This window comes from Pristis pectinata, chromosome 18 (assembly GCF_009764475.1).
Source record: "Pristis pectinata isolate sPriPec2 chromosome 18, sPriPec2.1.pri, whole genome shotgun sequence".
In the NCBI taxonomy this organism is placed as follows: domain Eukaryota; kingdom Metazoa; phylum Chordata; class Chondrichthyes; order Rhinopristiformes; family Pristidae; genus Pristis; species Pristis pectinata.
In genome coordinates, this window is record NC_067422.1 from 39369370 (window position 1) to 39395413 (window position 26044).

At 46.6% G+C, this 26044-nt stretch overlaps 1 protein-coding gene across 1 annotated transcript in view; it reads left to right on the forward strand.

Moving 5' to 3' along the window:
* Window positions 1–3579: 3579 nt before the first annotated feature.
* The window catches only part of LOC127580081 (Na(+)/H(+) exchange regulatory cofactor NHE-RF1-like), an 83978-nt gene continuing 61513 nt past the window's right edge, over window positions 3580–26044 (forward strand). The window contains exon 1 of the mRNA XM_052033286.1: window positions 3580–4303. Coding sequence (XP_051889246.1) covers window positions 3875–4303 — 429 coding nt within the window. The 5' untranslated portion in view covers window positions 3580–3874. The remainder of the gene's footprint in view (window positions 4304–26044) is intronic.

Below are 26044 nucleotides of genomic sequence, written 5' to 3' on the forward strand. Positions count from 1 at the left end.
GTGGAGATGTAGACTTACCTGCAATCTACCAATCTACCTTTGCCAGGTCCTCCCTTATGTTAGTAAGATTGGCCTTCCCCCAATTAAAGACCTTTATTACTGGTCCAACCCTAACCTTTTCTATAACCACTTTAAAGTATATGGATTATTGTCACTATCTCAAAAATGAACTGCCTCCACATGACTAGCTACATTTCCCAAGACACGGTTTTGTAATGTTCCTTCCCTTGTTGGTCTATCCACGTACTGTGTCAAAAAACTCTCTTCGACACGCCTCAAAAATTCTGTCCCCGCTGAGTCTTTAACTCAGAATCAGATTAATTGGCATTATTTATTTATTTTGTAATTTATAGTATGACTTGTATGTTGTGAAATTTGTTGTTTTGTAGCAGCAGTACAGCGCAAAGTCATAAAAACCACTCTAAGTTACAAAATAAATAAATAATCTGAATAAAAAAGGAATGTCTAAGGCAATCCCAGTTACTATTTGGGAAATTGAAATCCACCAGTATGATAACCCTGTTTTTATTGCACCCCTCTGATATCTGCTTTCATATTCTGTTTCTCTATCTCTTGCTGACGGTTGGCAGGTCTGTAATACAGCCCAAGCAAAGTGACGGCACCCTTTTTGTTTTTAACCTCTACCCATGTGGCCTCATTTGGGAAGCCTTCCAGGACATCCTCCCGTGACACTGAAGCAATGCAATCCCTAACGGTGCCATACCTCTTCCTCTTTTACTTCCTCCTCTATCTTGCCTGAAAATTCTACGCCCATGGGTATTGAGTGGCCAGTCCCGCCAATCCTTCAACATCTCAGTGATGGCAACAATATTGTAGATTCCCAGGTAATTAAAGCTTTGCATTCATCTACTTGTGATATTCCTTGCATTAAAATAGATGCAAATTAGCTTTGAAATTTGGTGTTCACTTACTCACTTGCCCTGCCTACTGAGTTACTATTTTGCCTTGAGGTGACTGTACCTCTCCATCTGAACAACTACTCTGAGCCCCCTTCCCCTGCCAACTCAGTTTAAATCTTCCCAATAGTGCTAGCAAACCTCCCAGTCAGGATGTCCCAATAAAGACCCCTGAGGAACTGTCCTGTACATTTCCATCCCATCTGACAAACAGCCTATCGCGACTACTTTTGGTTTCCTGTTACGCAGCCAACTTCTGTCCATGGACTTCAATCTCGTTGACAGGCCTATCATGTGGTACTTTGTCAAATGCCTTTTGCAAGTCCATATATACTACATCAACCACATTTCTCTCATTGACCCTCTTTGTTACTTCATCAAAAAAACTCAAGTTGATTAAGTTTGACTTTATCAACCCAGTGTAATCCAAATGCCTGTTAATTCTGGTTGTTTCTAGAACTTCTTCACCTTTGAGGATTTGTAATTCCTGGCTTTATGCCTACACTTTTTTGAATGAGAGTGTAACACTTGCAATTTTCCAGTGGTCAGGCACCACCGTGAATCTACAGTTTTTGGGAGATTATGCACTTTCCTTCCCTTTCTTCTGTTGGCAGTGTAGGATGCATCTCATCTGGCTCTGGTAATTTATCCACTGTCCATTAGTACTTGGAGACATAAGAGATGTTGAAATCTGGAGCAACAAACAATCAGCTGCAAGAACTCAGTGGGTCGAGCAGCATCTGTGGGAGAAAAGAAATTGTCGATGTTTTGGGTCCAAACCCTGCATCAGCGTGCTGCCTGACCTGCTGAGTTCTTCCAACAGGTTGTTTGTTGGTCCACTAGTATTTAACTTTTTTTTTAGTACTTCCACTATCAATTTTTAACTCATCCAGAATCTGAATTACATCATCCTTTGCTGAGATTCCAGCAGTATCCCCTTTCTTGAAGAGGAGCGATGTAAAGTGTTCACTCAGTACCTCTTCCTGCGTGAGTGGAGGCGATTCCAGCATCTGCAGTCCGCAGTGTCTCCACAAGAGGATTTCTGTTTCGGTCTCTGATGAGCCCCACCCTTCTCTTGTTCAAATGACTATAGAATAGTTTTTGGATTTGCTTGTACTTTTGCTGACCATTTTCTCACATCCTACTTTTTTTTTAACTTTCCATCTGAAATGTTTGTAATCGGCCTGGTTCTTGTTTTTAAACATCTGGCATCTGTAATATTTTAATCCCTATTTCCGGTAATGCAGGGAGCCCTAGGTTTAATTTCCCGCCCCTTCATAGTCCTGGGAATGTACCTAGGCTATATCTGAAACATCTCCACCTTAAAGGCCTCCCATTGTTCATGGTTTTGCCTGCCAAGCTATAATTCCACTTTACTGGGGCCAAATCTGTTCGCATCCCATTGACACTGGCCCTGCTCCAAATGGCTATTTTCGCTTGCAGTGGACTACATCCTTTTCCATGGCTATTCCAACCCCTTGCTATTCTTTGATTCCTGTTTCCTAGGTTTCCCCTCCTCACATTTGGCTCATTTCCCAGAACCGAGCCTTCTTCCTTGCACTGACCAAGAAAGTTTTACTGAACACACGTCAGAAACTCCTCTCCTTCTTTGGCCCTTAAATTACTGGTTCCCCAGTCTACATTGAAGTCCCTCAACGTCACTTCTCTGTGGCTTTTGCACATCTCGGTAATTTCCTTGCAAATTCTCTCCTCGATATCCCTGCGACCCCCGAGACCAGAACTGTAATCACACCTTTATTGTTTCTTAATTCCAACTAGATTCTACCTCAGATCATTCCAGGACGTCCCCTCTCGATACGAACATATTCTTCTCGCTCCTTTATTCCCTATCTTCCCTGAACACCGTGCGTCTGGGAATACTGAGAAGCCACTCCGACCCTGTTTTAGCCAGGTCTCGGCTGTTGCCATGACATCCTAATCCTAATTGTGCTACAATTCACTAATCTCGTTTAATACGCTTCTTGCCTTTATGTACAGGTTTAGAGCGCGTACTCTTAGTCTGGTTCTGAATAAACACCTTGTTCTGATGATATTTTATTCCAATACTTGCATTTTCTCCTCTTTAACGCAACCTTCCTTTGCTCAATGTGTTGCCAAATTAGCTTAAATCCCACCCCCCGTTTCCTATCCCAAAGATATTTTGTGCATTTTGACAGTAACACGCTTTACCCAGCAAGTGGCAGCACAATGCGGGAAAATAGCGAAGATAAATTATCTCACTTTTTAGTTTACTTTTAATGGAATTTTAGTTCTGCTGAGAACTGCAACTTTGTTTTATAATTATGCATTCTAAATAAAACGGAAAGCCTGCGATCCTGTTGTTGCATTTTCAGTAATTACTCCTGAAACTTGCCCTGGCAAAACCTCTCCGCAGTTCACTCCAAATCAATATTCCGGACAGGTAAATCACGCGTTGCCGGGCGACCGTGGCTGGGGTTTATAAATATTCGACGGTTTTACAACGTAAACATTAAACAATGGCATTTAAAACAGATAAAACATAGCATTTATAAAATCAGACACGATTTTAAGTGCACTGAACGAATTCATAACGAGTGAAGCCCCTTCTTTCGCTTATCAACAAATATTAATGAGGGGCGGGGCCGCCCGCCTGTCAACATTTTGAGCCGATTGGCTGACTGGGGGGAATCAACCTGTGGTCATGTGCCTTCACCGTGCGCTGATTGGAGGGGTGCCGTGTCAGTCAGCTGCGCCGGGGGGCGGCGAGCGGGACTTTGTTGCCTTCGGGCAGTTTGTTACAGTCGCCGGAGAGGGGCAGCGGGCTGAGGGTGGACGCTGCAGGGTGTGTGGCTGCGGGGGGACCGGTGGCTGAGGGCAGACCGGAGGCAGTCGCTGCAGGCGGACCAGCGGGCTGAGGGCAGACCGGAGGCGGTCACTGCAGGGTGTGTGGCTGCGGGGGGACCGGCGGCGTAGTCATGACCAAGGAGCAGCTCCGGCCGCGGCTCTGTGTCATCAGCAAGGGCCCCAACGGCTACGGCTTCCACCTCCACGGGGAGAAGGGGAAGACGGGCCAGTTCATCCGGCTGGTGGAAGCGGGCTCGCCGGCCGAGGGAGCGGGGCTGAGGGCCGGTGACAAGGTGGTGCAGGTCAATGGCGACAACGTGGAGCAGGACAACCACCAGCAAGTGGTGCAGAAGATCAAGGCGGTGGCCGACGAGACGCGGCTGCTGGTGGTGGACCGGGAGACGGAGGAGCTGCTGAGGAGCCTGGGGCTAGAGTGTAAGGAGGAGTACATCCACGGCATCCCCGAGCGGCAGCAGGGCGCCGAGCAGCTGCCCGAGCACCGGGAACCCGGAGCCGAGCTCAAACAGGCTGACAGCGTGTCTCAGACGAGCAGCGAGAAGGTAGGAGCGGGCGGGCGGGCGGCCTCGGATGCGGAGCCGGGTTTGGGCTGTGGAGCGCGGGGGGTGGGGGCTGAGTGTGGGTCACCGTCTGCGTCCGCCCCGCTTCCCTGGGTCACCGGGTGTAAGTCCGGAGCCCAGGGTGAGTGGGGTACCCTGGGGTGGTGGGTGAGGGGGTGGGGGCGCTGGCCACGTTCCCCTGACCCACGGGAACCAGGCGGAAACGTTTCCGGAGAGCCGTACGTTCCTCGGGGGCAGGGGGATAGAGGGACGTGGGTTGGTGCAGGAAAGTGGCGCTGGGGTTACAGACCAGCTCGGATCCTATCCTGAGAGGAGTTCATGAGAATGTGTGGAGAATGAAATGGATTAGTGTAAATGGGTTGGCATGGACTCAATGGGCCGAAGGGCCTGTCAGTGCTGTATGACTCTGATTCTATTGAGGGGCCGAATGGTCTGTTGCGGGCTGACTCGAGTTTCCTGGCCGGGAGTTTGGCTGGGCGGCCGGTCACACGGTGTGGGGTTGGGGGGTGGTGGGTGGGGGGCCGCCTCTCAGCACCACATGAGTGGATGCCCCCACCCCCCGCCCCCCAAGCTGGCCTGTGACTTGTGCTGCTCGGTGGGGCAGGGAGGCTTCCTCCCCGACGCTGAGGTGGGGCTGTGACTAACAGTGAGCTTTGGGGCAAAAGTTCATACTGAGTTTGTATAACTCCATGGCTTATTTCAGCAGTGACCCTGTCAGGTTTGGACAGTGTGGCAGAGTGTGTGGCTTGACCAGAGCTGTCACAGTCACCTCCCGCAGAATCCCCTGCCCACCGTTCGGGGCTGAAGTAGCCACACTCACCAGATCTGGTTAAGTCCAGAGTTTTCTGCAGGATATCAGTATTGAGGCTGTTTTGGGAGTGGATCAAATGTGTGCACCCATCAGGATGTCGGCTTCGCTCTTGGAGGTTAGATGGTTATTCCAGGTGCCGTTTCCGCCCCATGATTTCCTCCAGGTCACTGCACTGTGAACGACAGGAGCATGGGCGCGTCTTCAGAAAAGTTTCCTGGAGACGTGGTGGTGAGCTGGAAGAGTCATTGTTTCTGTGTGTGTGGGGCTTGTTTCTCCTGTGAATCACCTGTGTGTGTGTCTCAATTGGGGTGAATGTCTGGGAGTCAGAACCTTTTGAATTGGTGCAGATTCAGTGTTCTGGTGACAGCATCATTCAGCTGGGCACCTGGATGTTTGTACTGAGTGTTTACAGCCCAGACAGTGCTTAGTGCTCAGCTGCTGAGAGGGCCAGGCCTGTGGTGAGGAGCCATGCTCTCTGATCTTGGTACCTCCAGTGTTCTGCCAAGCTCTCACCCGATTCATGGTGGCAGCTCTATTTTGGTACCTAGCCCCTTGGTAGTTGCACGACCAGCAAGGTCGTCCAGCAGCTGAGTCATGATTGAACAGGTGAGTACTGGATCATGACAGGTCTGGGTGCTGACAGGCCTGGGCTGATTGGGCTAGAGCTTGAGATCGGCCCAGCAATCCCCTTGGTGTGTGCACAGAGGGACCCTTTATTTCTCTGTTATTGCCACTTGGTGGGGTGGGGAAGTGATCTGGTAGTAAGGGAGGTATGGGTTGGACAACTTCCCCACTGCTTGAACTTGTAGAGACAATCTCCAAAGACAGTTTGTGGGTGCCCTCAGCAGTTGCCTCATTGGGCGGTGAGACCTCCTCCATTGTTTGCTCTCACTGTGCCCTGGAGGAGATCACAAGACTTAATTGGTAGGAGGGTTTCCACCTGATTTTAATCCTTGCCCAGGGTGCTTCCACTGCCCGATGAGAAGGAGATAGCCAAAGGCTCACAACCTTTATCAGCGCCTCTGCTTCCTCAGGAGGCTAAAGAAATTCCGTGCGTCCAGTTTGACCCTCACTAATTTTTATCGATGCACCATAGAAAGCCTCCTATCTGGAGGTATCACAGCTTGGTACGGCAATTGCTGTGCCCAGGACAGTAAGAAACTGCAGAGAGTTGTGGACACAGCCCAGCACATCATGGAAACCAGCCTTCCCTCCATGGACTCTGTCTATACCTCTCGCTGCCTCGGGAAAGCAGCCAACATAATCAAAGACCCCACCCACCCGGGACATTCTGTCTTCTCCCCTCTCCCTTTAGGCAGAAGATACAAAAGTCTGAACGCATGTACCACCAGGCTCAAGGACAACTTCTGTCCCGCTGTTATAAGACTATTGAACGGTCCTTTAGTACGATAAGATGGACTCTTGACCTCTCAATTTACATCGTTTTGACCTTGCACCTTATTGTCTACCTGTACTGCACTCTCCCTGTAGCTGTGACACTTTATTCTGCATTCTGTATGGTTTTCCCTTGTACTACCTCAATGCACTGTGTAATGAATTAATCTGTATGACAAGTTTTTCACTGTACCTCGGTACAAGTGACGATAATATTCCAATTCCTCTGAGACTAAGCAAAAATTTCCTCCTCTGTCTTAAACAGGTGCCATGCCCCCCACCCCCCCCCCCCACACACAATTTTTAAACAGAGTTCTAGATTCTCCCTCGAAGAAGCATCCTCTCCACATTCACCTTGTCAAGACCCCTCAGGACTTTATCAAGTCTCCTCTCACACTTATAAATTCCAGCAGACAAAAGCTCAGCCTGTCCGACCTGCCCACTCCAGGTATTAGTGCAATAAATCTTCTCTGAAATGCTTCCAAAACATTGATAAACTTCCCTAAATAAGGAGCCCAATACTGTACACAGAAATCCAAATGTGCTCTCACCACTGCTCTCTATAACTGATATACATGTGGTTGGTCCGGTGGTTTTCAGGTCAGTAGTGGCACCTAGGATGTTCATAGTAAAGTCATTGAATATCAGGGGTAGGTGGTTAGACTCTATCTCACTGTTTTGTGGCATGAATGTTACTGGCCACTTATTAGCTGAATCACTTAAAATGAGCTCATTTTGTTGCATTGACTGAATCACAGCTGCTGGATTTAGTTTTGAATGTGCATCTAAAATTAATGAGTTGATGGTGTTGTATGTAGTTCACTTCATTAGTCAGACCTGAATACAGTGCCTCAGATTTCCTCTCCTGAACAGGCGGTAAATATCAGCTGAAACTGAACTATCAGAGTAGATTATTCTTTCCCTGAAATTTGTAACTCAGTGCTGACATCTGGGTCCGTTAGCTCTGTTGATGTGTTAATGTAGATGGAAAGATCACAAAGCACTGCGCAATGTGCAACAGGTCTTTCACCTCAAATTGCTGTCATCTCAAGCAACAGCAGATGGAGTTTAATCCGGGCAAGTGTGAGATGGTGCATTTTGGATGGTAAATGTAAGGGTAAAATATACCAGAAATGGCAGGATCCTTAGGGGCACTGACGTACAGAGGGATCTTGGGGTACAAGTCCATGGCTCCCTTAAAATGGCAACACAAGTAGATAGGGTGGTAATGAAGGTGTGTGGCATGCTTGTCTTCATCACTAGGGCAGAGTCAGGAAGTCACGTTGCAGCTGTATAAAAACTTTAGTGAGGCCGCACTCAGAGTATTGTGTGTGGTTCTGGTCACCCCCATCATAGGATGGATGTGGAGGCTTTGGAAAGAGTGCAGAAGAGGTTCACCAGGATGCTGCCTGGATTAGAGGGTATGTGCTGTAAGGAGAGGTTGGGCAAACTTGGGTTGTTTTCTCTGGAGTGGTGGAGGCTGAGGGGAGACCTTGGAGATCTATAAAATTATGAGATGCATAGATAGGGTAGATGGTCAGAGTGTTTTCCCAGGGTAGTGTGTAATGGTTAGCGTAATGCTTTACAGTGCCAGTGACCTGGGTTCAATTCTGGCCACTGTCTGTAAGGAGTTTCTACGTTCTCCCCGTGACTGCATGGGTTTCCTCTGGGTGCTCCGGTTTCCTCCCACATTCCAAAGACGTACGGGTTAGGAAGTTGTGGGCATGCTATATTGGCGCTGGAAGCGTGGTGACACTTGCGGGCTGCCCCCAGAACACTAAGCAAAAGATGCATTTCACTCTGTGTTTTGATGCACATGTGACTAATAAAGATATCTTGTAAAAATACAGGAGGACGTGGCTTGAAGGTGAGGGGGGAAAGTTTTTTTTAACACAGTGGTGGGTGTCTGTAATGGGCAGCCAGGGGTAGTGGTGGACACATATACGCTTAAGGCATTTAGACAGGCACATGAACATACAGGGAGTGGAAGATATGGATCATGTGCAAACAGAAGGGTTTAGTTTAATTTGGCATCATGGTTGGCACAGAGATTGTGGGCTGAAGGGGCCTCTTCCTGTGCGCTAACTATGCCCACGAGAGTTGCTCAACTGTTTTCCAGGTACAGTTTGGAACAGTGGAGAATTGAGGTGAGTCACAGTGTACCTTTGGCACAATATGAAAATATTAGTTACTCGCATATTTATCCTAAAGCTCGTATCCAGAGCAAAACAGCAAACTGTATCCTAAAACGGAAACTTGTTATCTAATGTACAGGCTTGATGATTGCCCCTTTAGTGAAAATTACAAAAGATGACAGTCTTTGCCATATTCAATGGCAGAAATTAACCATAGGAATATCTGTACAGGCCAACGTACTAAATCAAATTTGAGTGCAGCTGAAGTAACATACCAGGTAACCCGATCTTATCTTTCTCAGGCAAGAAACCTACTTCCTCTTGCACTGCCTGGATCCTCCTCCGAGTGAGAGAACACTGCTAATGTTTAACCAGAAATTCCTCTGTGAAATTTCAGATTACAATAAATGCAGGTTTGATTTCCACAGAAGGTGATTGTCTGCGTAAAATTGTAGCAAGTGGTGTGATTATCGCCTGTGTTCCATGTCTGCAGTAACGTTAGAAGTGCAAGGCAAATCTTTGTGTTGAGCTATCTTGCAGTTTGTTGAGGGTTTTAGTAATGTTGGGATTAAGGATCATTGCCAGATGGTAAACTGTGGAGGAAACAGACTACTCAGAACCTGTCTGCTTTGTGTAGCTATTCACCTAAATCTAGTTAAATACACAAGCTGTCAAAGTTCTGACAGCTGCAGAAAAATCCCACGCAATGAAATACAATGTGGATTTAATACAGTTCATGGTTCTTTGTGTGTGTGTGTGTGTGTGTGTGTGTGTGACTAATGATTGTTGGGATATTAGGAATCCAGGAAGAACTGGTAAATATCCTGATTAAGACGTTGACCCTTGAATCCCAAAGCTGGAACAGATGTTGGAAATTCCTGAAAGACACAGGATTGACTTTAATTAATGACTAGGTACACACTATTCTTTAAAAAAAAATGGCTCAGAATTTGTGGTCAGTGGTGAGCCAATTTTCCTTTCTCTTGACCCCCACACACAGATGAAACAATTTGTGTGTTACTCCAACCACCAGTTTGCAGAAAAGTACCAGCTCCAGCCTCCTTCTGCATCCTTCTGCTGATCAATCTGTTCAGGGGTGGTGGGGATGTTGATCCCTGCCCACGAATGATGTGATGGTTGGCTGCACCATGCCACCAGTGTAGCTGGCTGCCAAACATTCAGAAACGTTCAAAACCATTCCGAAATGTTTAACAATTAACTAATCTACATTTTTTAAAAAAGAGTAAAACTATGACAAACACTTTGATCAGCGCCATAGAGACGTACAGCATGGAAACAGGCCCTTTGGCCCATCCAGTCCATGCCGACCATCAGCTGTGCATTTACACTAATTTGACATTAAACCCAATTGATTCTACCCCTTGTGCACATTAGGGGCAACTTGCAATGGCCAGTTGCCTTGGCAAATCCCACCTATTTCCTTGATCCCTCACTTGCATTGAAATTAGTGGAGCAGAGCTCACTGCACACGGTCTAACCTGGTGCAAGTCCTGTGGGCTGATTCCAAGCGTAAGTAAGGAAACCAGCTTCAGGCACTTCTGGGCAAACTGCTGGTGAATGGCTGTCAGCAAGTTTGGGACTTTGTGTTCACATACACGTACTGTGGAAGTTCTGAACTTGTTGGCACTAAGATGGGGAGAAGCCAGCATTTCCCCACAATGACTGTCCCATTTACTTTTGCACAGAACACAGTTTTTGTTTATTCGCAGTTAGTGGACTGATGCCTAGTGAACTTGAGGTTCCGTACCACTTCATCTACTGTTGGATATGTGTTTTAGCCATAAAATATTCTTTTTCAGGAAACTAGAGAGAACCTTTTGGAGGAGCATTTTGGATGCCCAGCAATAAGATTTGCTGTTTATTCCCTGGGTAACATTACTACTAACTTACTGAGCTTCTTCACAGAATCTCTCATTGCTACAGGGTAAGTATAGAGGTTAACCAAGATCTGTAAGATTAGCAGTTTTGAGCAATTAGTTAACTGAAAACAGGAACTGTCGTGTGAAGAATGCATTGCTTTTATTGGTGAATCACTTGTGGGTTTTATTTGAGAATCCACAGCGTAGGCTTGAGGTGACTGCAGTATTGGTGCTGGGCACAGTAAGCCATGTGACTAGTAAGGAAATGGTCTAATAATGTTGGTGATGTTGACTGGTGGATAAATGTTCACTGAGGCTGTTGAGAAACCCATATTCTTTTGGAAGAATGCCTTGAATTTTTTAAAATCCATCTATGAAGGGAGATGAGGGTATACCTGTCTGTCTGGAGTACTTGCTTTCGTGTTGTTCCAGAGTCATGCTAACCTTTGTGTATTGCTCTGTGAAACTCTAACCCCAGGTTGCAGTGATGACTGTGCATCACTCAAGCCCCATTTTGTATGCCTTGCCTTGAACAAGATTGTATCACTGTCAGTAGCCAAGATTTAGCTGTCACATTTCACTTCAGAAAATAGAATCAGCCTGTCTCTAGACTTCTCTTAGCAAGTTGTTTCAGCATTAAACTGAGTACAAAAAATGCACAGAGCTTGCAGTTTAGGCGAATCTAGTTCCTGGGTAAACTTGTAGAGGAAAACAGAATGCTGGGAATACTCACTCAGCAGGTTAGACGGCATCTGCGGAGAGAGGAACAGAACTCGTAAATAGTTCTCTGTGACGTGCAGGTGGGATGGTTTTCCTACAGTTGGGTATGTGATGCTTATTCCAGTGGTGACAAGCTGTGCTGCACTCTTCCACTGTATAGTTGGGAAAGGGAAGCAGAAGTGTGGCTCTGACTGCACTGGGACCTGACGGAGGGGCAGTGTAAAACGATAGTCTGTCACTTTGCTCTTGCACCACTGCAGTAAAATGGGGAGTACATCTCTGGGCTATGCAGGGCACCTGAGCTCCACAGGCTGTCCAAGGGTACGCAAGGGATTCCACAGTGCAGTAGGACCATAAGATATAGGAGCAGAATTAGGCCATTTGGCCCATCAGGTTTGCTCTGTCATTCAATCATGGCTGTTTTTTTTAAAATCCCCATTCTCCTACCTTCTCCCCATAACCCCCTTACCGATCAAGTTGAAAGATGACAGGGGTTTTCTCTGGTATTCTAACCAATGTCTCCCCTTGACCTGCCCCTACTCAAGCTGGTATGGTGATTGGCATCTGGGCACAGCAATAGCATCAGTTGGTTGACATCTTCTGGTTTTGTTTTGAAGAGGCTGTAGGAGAGAAGACCTGGGTATTAATGTACTAAGCCTTAATGCTTGGAGGACAAGTTGATGAAGATGTGCACACAGGAGCCCAGGCTTTGAGGCAAAGAGTACAAAAGCAAGGAAGTTGCATCAAATCTTTTCTAAATTGCTTGTCAGGAATCAGAGTGTATTGTCCAGTTTTGATATCACATTGTACTCCAAGTTGTAGCGAATCTTTGCGAGCTGACCAATACCAACTATATCAGGGGTCCAGAGAAGATGTGATTATATTGCTTGAAGCAGAGAAGAAAGTTTAATGAAGGTTCATGGTTTTGATTGTGAAGTAAAACCTGTTTCTAGCAGAGGAGGAATGGTGACTGGAGGGCACCTGTTAATGAGAGTTGAGATTCGGTAATTTTATACAAGTTTTGATCTGTAATGTGTGCCCTGAAATTGAAAAGGGTGGTGAAAGTTGCCATTGAATCTGCATCTGAAGGAGAATTGAATAAACATTCAAAAGGAAAACATTTGTTGGGTTGAGAAAAATGGGGCAAACTTAATTATTTCAATAAGCTAGTAGGCAAAAAGACCCACGCGCTATGAGACTGCCAATACTCTTGGTGTATAGGTGTTGGTGTGGCAACATGTAGATCTTTGTCCATGAAATTGCTATCCCTGTTTCAGCACTTTGATCCTTGCTGGAGATGATGCAGTGAACATGAGAGTGTCTTTGATCAGGTTAATGTGTTATGAGAAGTCCAGGGCTCCGTGTATTCAAGAAGTGAGCCTGACTTGTTATTTCAGGACTAGTTGATTTTTAAATCGTGTACTTCGGGTTCTTTATTCTGCCGTGATAATACTTGTAGAGTGGTCACAGTGAAAGAGCCCGTGTATTGGATGAGAACTCTGTGTGTGTGTGTGTGTGTGTGTGTGTGTGTGTGTGTGTGTCTCTGTCTCATCTGCCTACATCTTGGCTCATACACTTCCATAGGGCCTGGCACCTATCTACTGTTCTGCTTGGCTCAAGCCAGTGAGTGTGGCTGTTTTGCCTATGAGGGGCATTGCTGCAAGTGCTCTTCTTGGTCGGTCTCTCCAAGTAGTGGTGACGAGGTTGAACCTGGGACCTCCTAGATCTGTGGGCTTTGGGCACCTCATTTACTGAGTGAGCCAGAGGGAGAATGCTCTCTTTGGTAAACAACGCTAAGTAAATTTGGGTACATATTTTGGTGGTTTTGTATTCCTTCCTCCACGACGTCTGATGGTTTTCTGTTCTCGTGAAATACTTGCCTTGTGTTCCAAGTGAATTATTATATGAAGTGTTCCATTGTCTTTGGAAATGACTTGTACGGTGTGCTTCTCCTTGCAGTCACTGAACAGCAGCTCATTCAGAAATTTGCTCCCTGTGTCCTAATCTGCAGTAAGTTCTGTCTGGCCTACCCTCTGTCTCATTGTCCTACCTTGGCTCTGGCTCTCCCATGCCTGTATATTGATATTCCCCTCCCTATCCCTGTGATTTCTGGGTCTACTTGCCTCTGATAGCCAGCTCCTCCAGTTTTGGTCTGATGCTCTTCTTTCTTTTTGTTCTGTCCTGTGGACACTGAGTTCTGTATTTCCTCTGTAAACTCTGTCTCCCTCTTCTTTCAGGATCTTCCTGAGAATGTCCCCTTGTAATCGAGCTTTGTCAGCTATCATCGATTTTTTTTTTCTTTCTTGTCTAAAATCGCTCTACTGAAGCTTCTTGGGGTGTTACAGACACTGCAGAAGTGCAGCACTGAAAATTGGTTATCCCATGGAAAACAGAATTGGAATAAATGGGTCACTTTCAGGTTGGGAAGATGTTACTTGAGGCATCAGTTCTTAGCCCTCAATTATCAGCAATTTATATTAATGACCTGGAGGAGGGGGCAGAATGTAAGGGATCCAAGTTTGCCGAGGACCAGAAAATAGGTGGAAGGGCAAGCTGTGATGAGGACATTATGACTCTGTAACTGGGTACTAACGGAGTGGGCAAAAACTTGGCAAGTGGAGTTTAACATGGGGAAAGTGTGGGGTCATGCATTTCGGTCAGAGGAATCAAAGGGCGGATTAATAACTAAATGGAGAGGGGCTGTAAATGAGTGAAGTTCAGAGGGATTGAGGTGTTCTTGTGCAAGAATCACAAAAGATTAGCAGGTCAGTATAGCAAGCAGTTGACGGCACGTTGGCCTTTATTGCGAAGGTGTTGGTGTTTAGAAATAGGAAAGGTTTCCAACAATTGCACAGGGTGTTGGTGAGGCCACATCTGCTGTCCTGCACAGAGTTTTGGTCCCCTTACCTCATGAGAGAAAGAGCTTTGGTCCCCTTACCCCACAGTGGCATTGGAGGTGGTCCAAAGGAGATTTACCAGGGCAGTTCCTGGGATGAGAGGGTAGTCCTAGTGAGAGGCTGGACAGGTGGGTTCTGTATTCCTTGGAGATTAGAAGAATGAGGGGTGATCTTGTTCAAACATATAAGATTCTAAGGGGGCTCAACAGGGTGGATGTTGAGATGTTTTCTCTAGTGGGATAATTGTGAATGAGGGACGTTGTTTCAAGATAAGAAGCAGGTCATTTAAAACCACAGTGGGTAGAAATCTGGAGTTTTCTGACGCAGAGGATTGTGGAGACCAGCCACGTAAAGTGGGAGTAGGTAAGTTTTTGGGAGACTGAGAGCTATGGTGATCTGGCATGGGAGTGGAGTTGAGGTCTGGGGTAGATCAGCCATGATCATATAGAATGGAGGGGTGGACTTGAGGGGCCGAGTGGCCTATTCTGGTACTTATTTTCCTGCGTTCATGTGGTAGTTATTGTTGAGTGATGGCATAAGTGTGAAATTAATTTTCTTTCCCTTGTTATTCTTCCCCCAAAGACATTTCGTCACGTTGCCATTGAGTGTGACTTGCTGTCCTTGCAACTACCCAATGGCCCTCCCATGTATTGCCACCGGTGAAACTATTCATTGTGGAACTCGCTGGTGATCCAGTCGTGCCTTTCGATCCCCAGCAGTACCCACTGCAGCAGAGCTGAGAGTCCTCCCTGATCCATCTTTGACCTGCTTGGAGACAAAGTGCGGAGCTGTTTACAATGCAGGAGTGTTTATTGGAATTCTTGTCACTGCAATTTCAGGTTTTTATATTGGCGTACTGCATTGAACCTAAACTTTTTGCTTAAAATGCATCTTTGCTAATTCTTGCCAGAGTCCTAGAGTTAAATATTAACACCTCCGAAAAATATTACGTGCCATGACTTTGGAGATAATTTTAGCTAAGTGACCCTGGTATTTGGACTTCTTCCGTAATAGTATCTGGACTGTTGAGTATTAACAGACTCCACTGAACTTTGACACTGTGAGGAATGGCACTTGCTTTGATAGTTGTGGGGACAACCTGGGTGCTTATTTTATCTTCAGCCATCAACAATTACTTGCATGTGTTTAGCACCTACTATCAAAGTAGAACTTCACAAGATGATTCACAGGAGATACCATGGGGGGAGGGGATGGTGGAGATGGGGAGGCACCAAAATGGTTGCTGTTGTGGATGGTTGCTTTGCACTATAACTCTACCTTTAACCATTTTAGGCATCTATCATCCCAGGGGCAGGTACAGGGTAAATCATTCTTCCTGTTGGTGCTGCCAGGGCAGGGACCAGGAGGGATGAAGGCTGCAGAGAGACGGAATACTGGATCGGAACGTTGAGAACTGGAATTAATTTGGACAGGGCTAAGAAGCAGTCGGGGGCCAAGAAGGCTGGGAATTGTATACAGGCATGGTGCTAGTCAGGAAACTTGAGGTGCATGTAACAAGGGTAATGGAGTAATCATGGGGGTCTTCAATATATGTAAAAATTGTTAAACAAAATGACCAATGCTGGTCACGTTCATGGGGTTTATAAGAAATGGTTTTCTAGATCGGGATGTTGAGGAACAAGAGAGAGCAGGTTATTTTGTATCTAGTATTTGCAATGAGAAGGGGTTAATTACTAATCTTGTACTTATGAGGCCTTATGGGGGAAAAATGATAATCAAATGATTGGATTTCATATTGAAATTGAAAGTAATCTGTATTAAGATTGTAAGTGATTTATTTCGATACAAAACCAGTGTGTTAAGTTTAAACGTAAACTCAAGATACAAGTCATGATTTGGTTATGGTAGGTTTGGGACTGCACTGAAGGTGTGACAACAGAAGGTAATGGCTAATGTCTAAAGAAATAACATCAAGTTTGTAACAAATATACACCCCTTCTAATGAACACACACCCAATGGAAGTGGTCTAGTTCTCGTTAACAGAAGTTAAACTGGTATTAGGTCAAAGGAGAAGGGTTATAACGTTGCCAGAAAGGGCAGCGAGTCTGACGATGGGGAAAATTTCAACATTTGGCAGAAGAGAGGCAAGGCAGAGCAGAATGGGAGAGGGATCTGGCGAGAAACAAAACTGATTTGTAAAAACTACTGTGGGGAAGGAAAGATTAACTCAGTTAATGTGGGTCGCTTGCACTATTGTTTTGGGGAATAAGGAAATTGCAGTGAAGTTAACTATTTTGTGTGTATCCCTGTGGAAGTGGACCCAGAAATCCTCTTGGGGATAGTGACGAACAGGTCTACAGAAAGTGGGCTAAAAGAAATTGGAATTGTTTTCTTAAAAATAAACTATTGGAGAATTTAGTGGTGCTAAAGCCCATAAGTCCCAGGACTTGATTACCTGCATCCCAAAATGTAAGAGGTGGCTTTGTAAATGGTGGTTGCGCAAGTTGCCATCTTCCAGAATTCCCCAGTTCTGGAATGGTTGCTACAGATTAGAAGGTAGCAAATGTGACCCCACTAATGAAAATAAAAAGGGAGAGACACAATGGAACTATGAACCAGTTAGTAGGGCATCAGTAGTAGGGGAAAAAGTGATTCTAAGCGATAACAGGACACAGGGGAACAATAATAGGCTAGGGTCAACATTGATTTGTGAAGAGGAAATGAGGTTCAAAAAAAAATCAGTAAGGGTGAACCAGTGGGATGCAGTGTGTTTGGATTTTCAGAAGGCCTTGGGTAAGATGCCATGCAAGAGGTTATTGTACAAAATAGGACCCCACACAATTGGAGTAATGCACTGGTGTGGACAGAGTTAATGGACACAAAACACATCAGGGTCATTTTTGGTTTGGAAGCCTGTAACCAGCAGTGCTGTGGGGATTGGTACTGAATGTCGATTGAGTCCCAGTGTAATATCTCCAAGTTTGTGGGCGATACAGTGTGTTCTGAGGAGGAAAAGTGAATCGGGGAAGGGATATTGCAGATGGAATATCATGTGGCGAACTGAAGTCATCCACTTTGGAAGAAGTGGCTAGAGATTGAAAAGTGTTGCTTGGAAGTACTACAAGCAGTTAAATAAGCAAGCAGCATATTGTCCTTGTGTTGCAAAAGGATTTGAGTACAGGAGTCTTGCAACAATTATAAAGGGCCCTGATGAGATTACATATCTGGTCTCCCTATCTAAGGATGTATATTTTTCAAAGAGTCAATCAATGACTCCTGGGATGGTGTGTTGTCATAGAACCATAGAACCATACAGCACAAAACAGGCCCTTCGGCCCACCGTGTCGTGCCGTCCATCAGACCACCCTCACACTACCTAACCCCTTCCTCCCGCATATCCCTCTATCTCACGTTCCTCCATATGCCTATCCAACAAGCTCTTGAACCTGTTCAATGTATCTGCCTCCACCACCACCCCAGGCAGCGCATTCCATGCACCAACCACTCTTTGGGTGAAAAACCTCCCTCTGACATCTCCCCTGAACCTCCCTCCCATAACCTTAAAGCCATGACCTCTCGTCTTGAGCATTGGTGCCCCGGGAAGGAGGCGCTGACTGTCTACTCTATCTATTCCTCTCAATATTTTATATACCTCTATCATGTCTCCTCTCATCCTCCTCCTTTCCAGTGAATAAAGCCCTAGCACCTTAAGCCTCTCCTCATATTCAATACCCTCCAATCCAGGCAGCATCCTGGTAAATCTCCTCTGCACCCTCTCCAATGCCTCCACATCCTTCCTATAATGAGGCGACCAGAACTGAACACAGTACTCTAAATGTGGCCTAACTAGAGTTTTGTAAAGCTGCATCATAACCTCGCGGCTCTTAAACTCAATCCCATGATTTATGAAAGCCAACATCCCATTGGCCTTCTTAACTGCTCTTTCCACCTGTGAGGCAACTTTCAACGAACTGTGAATATGAACCCCCAGATCTCTCTGCTCCTCCACACTGCCAAGTACCTTGCCGTTTACCCTGTACTCTGCCCTGGAGTTTGTCCTTCCAAAGTGTACCACCTCACACTTCTCCGGATTGAACTCCATCTGCCACTTGTCAGCCCAGCTCTGCATCCTATCAATATCCCAATTGTAAGATCCCAATTTACACTCCCAAGTTCTCTCCTTATAGCCTCGTAGTTAGCCCTTCCCCAATTGAAAAACCTCTTGTCCTCTCTGCGCCTGTCCCTGAAGAGAGATTAGTCAGATGCTCTCTCATATTTAGTAATTTTTAAAAAAAACTTTATTTACAGTGTGCTAACAGGCCCTTCCAGTCCAACGAGTCCGCGCCGCCCATTTTAAACCCAAGTTAACCCATACGTCTTTAGAATGTGGGAGGAACCTGGAGCACCCGGAGGAAACCCACGCAGACACGGGAGAACGTACAAACTCCTTACAGACAGCGGGAATCGGACCCTGATCGCTGGAGGGCAGCACAGTGGTGCAGCTGGCAGAACCATCAGCTCACAGTGCCAGAGAGCCGGGTTCAATCCTGACCTCGGGTACTGCCTGCATTTCCCTCTGACTGGGTGGGTTTCCCCCGGGTGCTCTGGTTTCCTCCCACATCCCAAAGAGATGTGGGTTGGTAGATTAGTTGACTGCTGTAAATTGCCACTAATGTGGGGAAGTGGTAGAATCTGGGGGTAATTGATGGGAATGTGGTTGGGATGAATGTAGGATTGGTGTAGATGGTCAGTACAGATGCGATGGGTTGAAGGGCCTGTTTCCACACTATCGCTCTATGACCTCATTGGAACACACAAGCTTCCTCAGGGGCCTTGCCAGGTAGATGCAAGGATAAGGTTCCCCCCGGAACCACTAGTCAGAGTCCCAGTGTAAGGAAGGGTTTGGAGTGATGAATCTTTGGAATTCTAGACCCAAAAGGGCTGTGGGATCTGGTCATGGAATATATCAAGACCATGGTCTATAGATCTTTGGATAGTAAAGAACGTGGGGTTACCTCAAGAAAGTGGCACATGATCTTATTGAAGGGCAAAGCAAGGGTGAGAGACTGACTAGTCTGTTCCTGTTTCTTAATACACCATGTGTTAGATAGGGAGTCCTGTCCTCCTGCACTGTTCCATTAAACACCCCATGGGAGGGAGAACGTGGGTTAGAAATACCTGGTTATTTGTTATGCACTAACAGAATACAAGTTTTTTTAACGCTGGAAATTTGTACTCTGGATGAGTTAGTTCTCTGCACTAAAAGGCATTCCACATGGGTCTGGAAAGTGCCAGATGTATGCTGACTTTATGCCAAAAATTTTAATCCCCAGAATCTATTTCACAATCAGCGTGTTGATGAGCATCAGTTGGTATTGGTTCATTATTGTCGCATGTAGCAGAAGAAAAATTTAGTTCTGCAAGCCATTCCGTACAGATGAGAGGGGAGAGGAGTGGGTCTGAGGGGAGGGGGTGGTTTCCTCACTGGCTGCTACCTGTCTAAAGTGTGGGTGTGAGGGAAGTTTGATACAGCAGAAAGCAGCTGGACCTGCAGGCTGGGTCCACCTGGCCTCAAGGGAAGCTGTGATTTGGCTGGTTACAAGTTGATGCCGGTTGTCGTCCATCCCCTGTCATTGAGGACAGCAGTGTTACTGCACTGTGTTCAGTAGAAGTGCCAGGTTCTCCTATCAGGTTGCCAGGGTCTGCCCAGCGTTTTGTCACGAAAGCACCAGCTCAGAGTTTGGTGAGAAGAACTAGGGGACAGACTGGTCAACTGTAACTACCTCTCTGCTCTTCACCCTCAGCAGCTCCCATGTATCTCTGGCTCACCCGACTTGCTTTGTTGAACTAAACGCCTCATCGTTTGATTGGAAAGCTGTAAGTTGGCTCTGCCTCCCCTCATTCTCCAGGGTGTTCAGGATTCACTGAGTTCAGCCCTCGCCCCACTGGCCTCTGATACCCCTGATAGCTGCTGTGATGCTGCTTGGATTTTAATAGGTTAAATATTCATGAGTTTTATTATCCTTTTTTTTATACCCACTATGCATCAGTTGCCAGCAAATGCTTGATCAACAGTTTTCTCTGAAAGTTTTGCAACCCTCCCCGTGTGGTTTCCGATCGAGTGATTGAGGCGTTTAGTTCAACAAAGCAAGTCGGGTGAGCTGCTGGGGAGGGTGAAGAGCAGAGAGGTAGTTACAATGAAACCGCAGGAGGCTTCCTGTGGCTGAGGACCCTGACACACTGGAAAACCCCACTCCTGCACCTCATCGTAGTGTCGTCTCAGAATTCAAACCCCATCCATCTCTGCATTCCAGTTCTTGTCCACTATCTCAAGTTACCATGTAATATGTCAGCTGCTGTGTTTTTTTTGAAAAGGTCAGCCTTATTCAGAAGTGTTTGATGTTGGAGAGACTGCACTTTTTTTTTACACAGTTTTGGCACGTTATGGAGTTCTATGAGGTGGTTTAGAACTGCAGTCACCACTATAATGGGGTCAGCCAGGGACTTGCCATGAATTCCTTTGCCTCCACAGATGCTGCCTGACCCCCTGAGTGCCTCTAACTTTTTTTGCTCCAGATTCCAGCATCTGTAGTCTCTTGTTGAAAAACACGATGCTGCTGGAGGAACTCAGCAGGCCAGGCAGCATCCGTGGAGAAAGATAGGAAAAGGGGAAGCCCAATATATAGGAGGGAAAAGCAGAGCAGTGATAGGTGGACAAAAGAGGGGAGGTGGGGTGGGCACAAGGTGGTGATAGGTAGATGCAGGTAAGAGCTAGTGATAGGCAGGTGTGGGGGAGGAGGGGAGAGCAGATCCACCAGGGGTTGGGTCAGAGGTAAGAAGAAAAAAGTGGTGGGGGGGGGGGGGGGTAGAAAAAAAAAGGGGCTAGGAAAGGGAAGAAAAGAAGAGGCTTGGAAGGGGTGGGGATCACCTAAAGTGGGAGAATTCAATGTTCATGCCGTTAGGCTGCAAAGTTCCAAGACAGAAAATGAGGTTGGAATTCTCCTGGCAGTGGAGGAGGCCGAGGACTGACATATCAGTGATAGTGTGGGAGGGGGAGTTGAAGTGACTGGCAACGGGGAGATGCAGATCGCGGTTACGGACAGAGTGCAGGTGTTCTGAGAAACGGTCACCTCTAACCCCCTCCAACTGAAGCCACCCCTCTGTGTGCTGCTCCCATGCTAGTCTATTCCACAGCTGTACACTTAAGGATGCCCTTCTGAAGCCCCTCCAACAACACCTGTTGCTCCTGCTTTACAACACCTCAAACTCTGCTGTTGGTCATCGGTCCCTGTTCCTGGACATGGATGCCTGATACCTGTGGCTGAGTCTGCCCTTGTAGAGCATTTTGGGACTTGAAAAGTACGACGGAAGTGCAGGTGGTTGCTGGCATACTTTGGCCAGCTCACTGTTCTCGGGCTTCCTAGGTTGTCTCTGGGACCCTGGTGACCCTGTGTTGGGAGCACGAGTTCATCTGGAATTCCTTCAACCTCCTTGGCCTCATGTTTGTCGCGCTGCATTGTTCAAATCAAAATTCAGCAGATAAAGAAAAAGTTACTCTGTAACTCCTTTCCCACCTTGAGCCTTCCAGGGCTTCACAGCAAAATGCTTTGAGAGCCGTGCTTCGTGATGTCGGCAAAGGCATAGTAAGATTCCACAGACATTTAATAAATAAGTTCTCAGGTAATTGGTTTCTCATTTTGTTGAGGGATACAAGATTTCACTGTGACACTTGAAAAGGCCAAACCTTATCCCTACCCTATCACGAGCATTCACCTGACAGTACAGATTTATTGCCCCATTTCAAGGATGCTTCCTCCTGTGGTGTAGTGTCTCTCGAGCAGTGGAGCACTGGGCTAGACTGAGTACTGACTTTCAGGAGTAGACCTTAGAACCCACAATCTCTCATCAGGTGAAATTGCTGCCCCTGATTAGGACTAGAAAATGCCAGTGCTAGGCTAACTTCGCAGCTTTGCAGAAGTGTCTGGAGTAAAGCACCACAAGACATGATTTCTTTTCCAAAGATCATTTCCTTTTTGTGGTCGGTTTTTGGTCATCTGCCCCAACGTTGCTGCATGACTCTGTTCTGTATTCCCCTTTTTGTGATCTGGCTGACGGCAAGGCCAGTAGTCATTGGCTTTCCCTAATGGTTCTTGAAGGTGGGGGTGAGCCATCACCTTAACCACTGCTGTCCTTCTGGTGAAGGTGCTCTGCTGTTCTACTGGGGAGAGTTCCTGGATTTCGACCCACTGATGACGAGGAACCAGTGAAAGATCTCCAAATCCAGATTGGAGAGGAACCTGCAGGCGATGGTGTTCACCCGCATCTCCTGAGCTTGTTCTTTGTGGTCATGGGTTTAGGAGAGGTTATTGGACTGGCCTAGTGTCGCGCAACAGTACACTTTGTACACAATGCAGCCACTGCAACAGTGGTGGTGGGGAAATCAGTGGATGGGCTGCTGATCAAGTGGGCTGTGTTGTTCCTGGACGGCGATGTTTCCTGGGAGTGGTTGGAACTGCAGTCCACTAACCAGGTGGAGAGTATTCTTGTGCCTTGAAAGATGGTGGAAAGGCCTTGGGGCGTCAGGAAGTGAGTCACTTGCGACAGGATACCTGGCCGCTGACGGTTTGTGATTTGGTACAGGTGAGTTTCTGGTCAATAGTGACTCGGCATATTGATGGTGGGGGTCTTGGCCATTGAATGTCATGGGTAGGTGGTTAGACTGTCTGGCTGGTGGTCATTGCCTGGCACTGAGCATAAATGCTACTTGCTACCAGTCAGCTTGTGTGTGAGTGCTGCCTGGGTCTTGCTGTGTGCAAGGGTTGACAATTTCACTTGCTGAGGACTTGTAAGTGGAACTGAACATTGTGTAATTATCAGCAACATCTCCACTTCGGACTGTGATGCAAGGAAGGTCACTGAGGCAGCTGTGGATAGTTGACTGCAAATGGGCTTCACAGAAATGTTGTCGGAGTATGTGCTTGGGTGGTTTCACAGGAAATTTTTGCCAATGTACAAAACAAAAACTGTTTCATGTGTTTGAGAGCTGCTGGCTTTCTGGGAGGGGGTGGGGGGAGGGCAGTTCTCTGGCTGGTGCCTGGGCAGTCCTCAGCACTGGGTCCTGGGTCGGGTGTGGTGGGACCAGGCAGGAGGGGGTCTGGCTCCCAGGGTAGAGGGTACACAATTGGTGAAAGTTGGGGCCAGGAGTGGCGGGTGGGGAGGGGGGAGGAGGTTGGTGTTGGGCAGCAAGGTCCCAGTGGCAGGAGTCAACTGAAAGGGTTACCTACAGAAGTCTGGTATTGGTATTGTTCCTGAGCTGGGACTTGTGGACACTGCCTCTGGTGTGGGGCAAATAGTATCAGGAATTATCTGGGTGGCACCCTGCAGGAATAGTGACTGACAACCTCCTGAAAGTTGTGTTGCTGCTTCTGTCCTCCAGCTTGGTAAAAAGAAACTGTGTTTATTCAAGTTCAACGTGGCATATGACTATGATAATATAATTTATCCTCAAATGTTCAAGTGAATTTAGCAGGGCACTGCCCCTGATGGGATGCATCCCAGGGTACTGAAAGAAATGGCAGATGTTATAGTAGATGTGTTTGTGATAATTAATTTACCAAAATTCTCTGGATTCTTGGCAGATTGGAGACAGTGAACGTCATGCCACTGTTTTATTTAAAAAAAAAGGATGTAGGCTAAAGGCAGGTAACTATAGGCCAGTTAGCTTAACTTCTGTAGTCGGGACAATGCTTGAAGCTATCATTAAGGAAGAAATAGCGAGACATCTGGATAAAAATGGTTCCATCAGGCAGACACAGCATGGATTCAGGAAGGGCATATCCTGTTCGACAAACTTACTGGAGTTCTTTGAGGGTATAATGAGTGCAGTGGATAGAGAGGAACAGGTGGATGTTGTATATTTGGATTTCCAGAAGATGTTCGATAAGGTGCCACAAAAGACTTATCCATAAGATAAGGGTGCATGGAGTTTGGGGTAATGTACTCGCATGGATAGAGGATTGACTAACCAATGGAAGGCAGGGAGTTGGGATAAATGGGTGTTTCTCTGGCTGGCAATCAGTGGTGATCGGGGTGCCACAGGTCGGTGCTGGGCCTGCAACTGTTCACTGTATACGTGAACGATTTGGAAGAGGGGATCGAGTGTAGCATATATAAGTTTGCTGATGACACTAGATTGAGTGGAAAAGCAAATTGTGCCGAGGATGCGGAGAGTCTGCAGAGAGATATAGACAGGGTAAGTGAATGGGCAAGGGTCTGGCAGATGGAGTACAATGTTGGTAAATGGGAGATCATCAACTTTGGAAGGCAAAATAGAAGATCAGATATTATTTAAATAGTGAAAGATTGCAGCATGCTGTTGTGCGGAGGGACTTGGGAGTGCTTGTGCATGAATCACGAAAGGTTGGTTTGCAGGTACAACAGGTTATCAAGAAGGCAAATGGAATGTTGGCCTTCATTGCTGGAGGGATTGAATTTAAAAGCAGGGAGGTTATTCTGCAACTGTACAGGGTACTGGTGAGGCCGCACCTGGAGTACTGTGCGCAGTTCTGGTATCCTTGTGTGAGAAAAGATGTACTGGCTTTGGAGACGGTGTAGAGGAGGTTCATCGGGTTGATTCCAGAGATGAGGGGGTTAGCCTATGAGAAGAGATTGAGTTGCCTGGGACTATTACTCACTGGAATCCAGAAGAATGGAGGGGATCTTACAGAAACATATAAAATTATGAAAGGGATAGATAAGATAGAGGCAGGAAGGTTGTTTCCACCGGTAGGTGAGACTAGAACTAGGGGACTTAGCCTCAAACTTCGGGGTAATAGATTTAGGACAGATGAGGAGAAACTGCTTTTCCCAGAGAGTAGTGAAGCAGTGGAGGCTACCTCATTAAATATTTAAGACACAGTTTTTGCATAGTAGGTGAATTAAGGGCTATGGGGAAAAGGCAGTTAGGTGGAACTGAGTCCACGGCCAGATCAGCCATGATCTTGTTGAATGGTGGAGCAGGCTCTACAGGCCAAATGGCGGCCTCCTGCTCCTATTTCTTGTGTTCTGAAATTCAGATTTTTGGGGTGGCTTTAAAAAGATTTCTAAGGCTAGAGTGAACTCTGACCATAGGACCTCTTGGTTTCCGATACAGTGTAATTGGAATTGTTGTTCCTAGCCAAGCTGTTCCATGGGACACGTTTGGGGACTTGATGTTTCGCCAGGTTTTAGAAAGGTCGTCCATTTGTTGCAGGGTATTCCCTGCCAATTCATTGGGTTTTGACATGCAGTGCTTGCTCAGTTCTTTGTGCCTGGGTGAAGGGCTGACCCTGGTTAGCTCGTTCGATCTGTCGATGCCCAACGCTCCACGATCAAGGGTGCAGCTCAACAATGAAAGTGAGCAGATACTCTGCTTTATTTTTACCTCCCTCCCCAAGTCCTGAGCATGACAGCCGGCACCAGTGACCTGCTGTTGGCCAGGTTTAATTTGGACATTGGGTTTGATGCTGCTCGGTGGATCAAGGTGTCAATTCCATACACCCAGCGGCGCACACCATGACCACCGTGTCTGTCGGGAAGTTGCACTGGTATGGATATGTACAGCTGATCCTCTGTCACTGGATCAAAGCCCTGGAGCTCCCCATCTAATGGATGTGTACTCCCCACTGGAAAAAGTTTAGTGATGACCAAAGAATGCAGTGGTTCAAGGTCCGCACCCAGCTCGGGAGCCTAAAGTGCTGACAGCATGGCTACTAGCCTGTCAGCAGTGATAAAACAACAAGGGTGATAGCAATCTCTTGTCCACCACCCCGCCCTTCTAGGAAAAGGCGCATCTAAATGACTTCCTTGCCCTCTGTCCAGCAGAGTAGCTGAATTGGACTCCAATCCCCATTTTGTTTCTTTCCACTCAAGTAAAAGTCACACA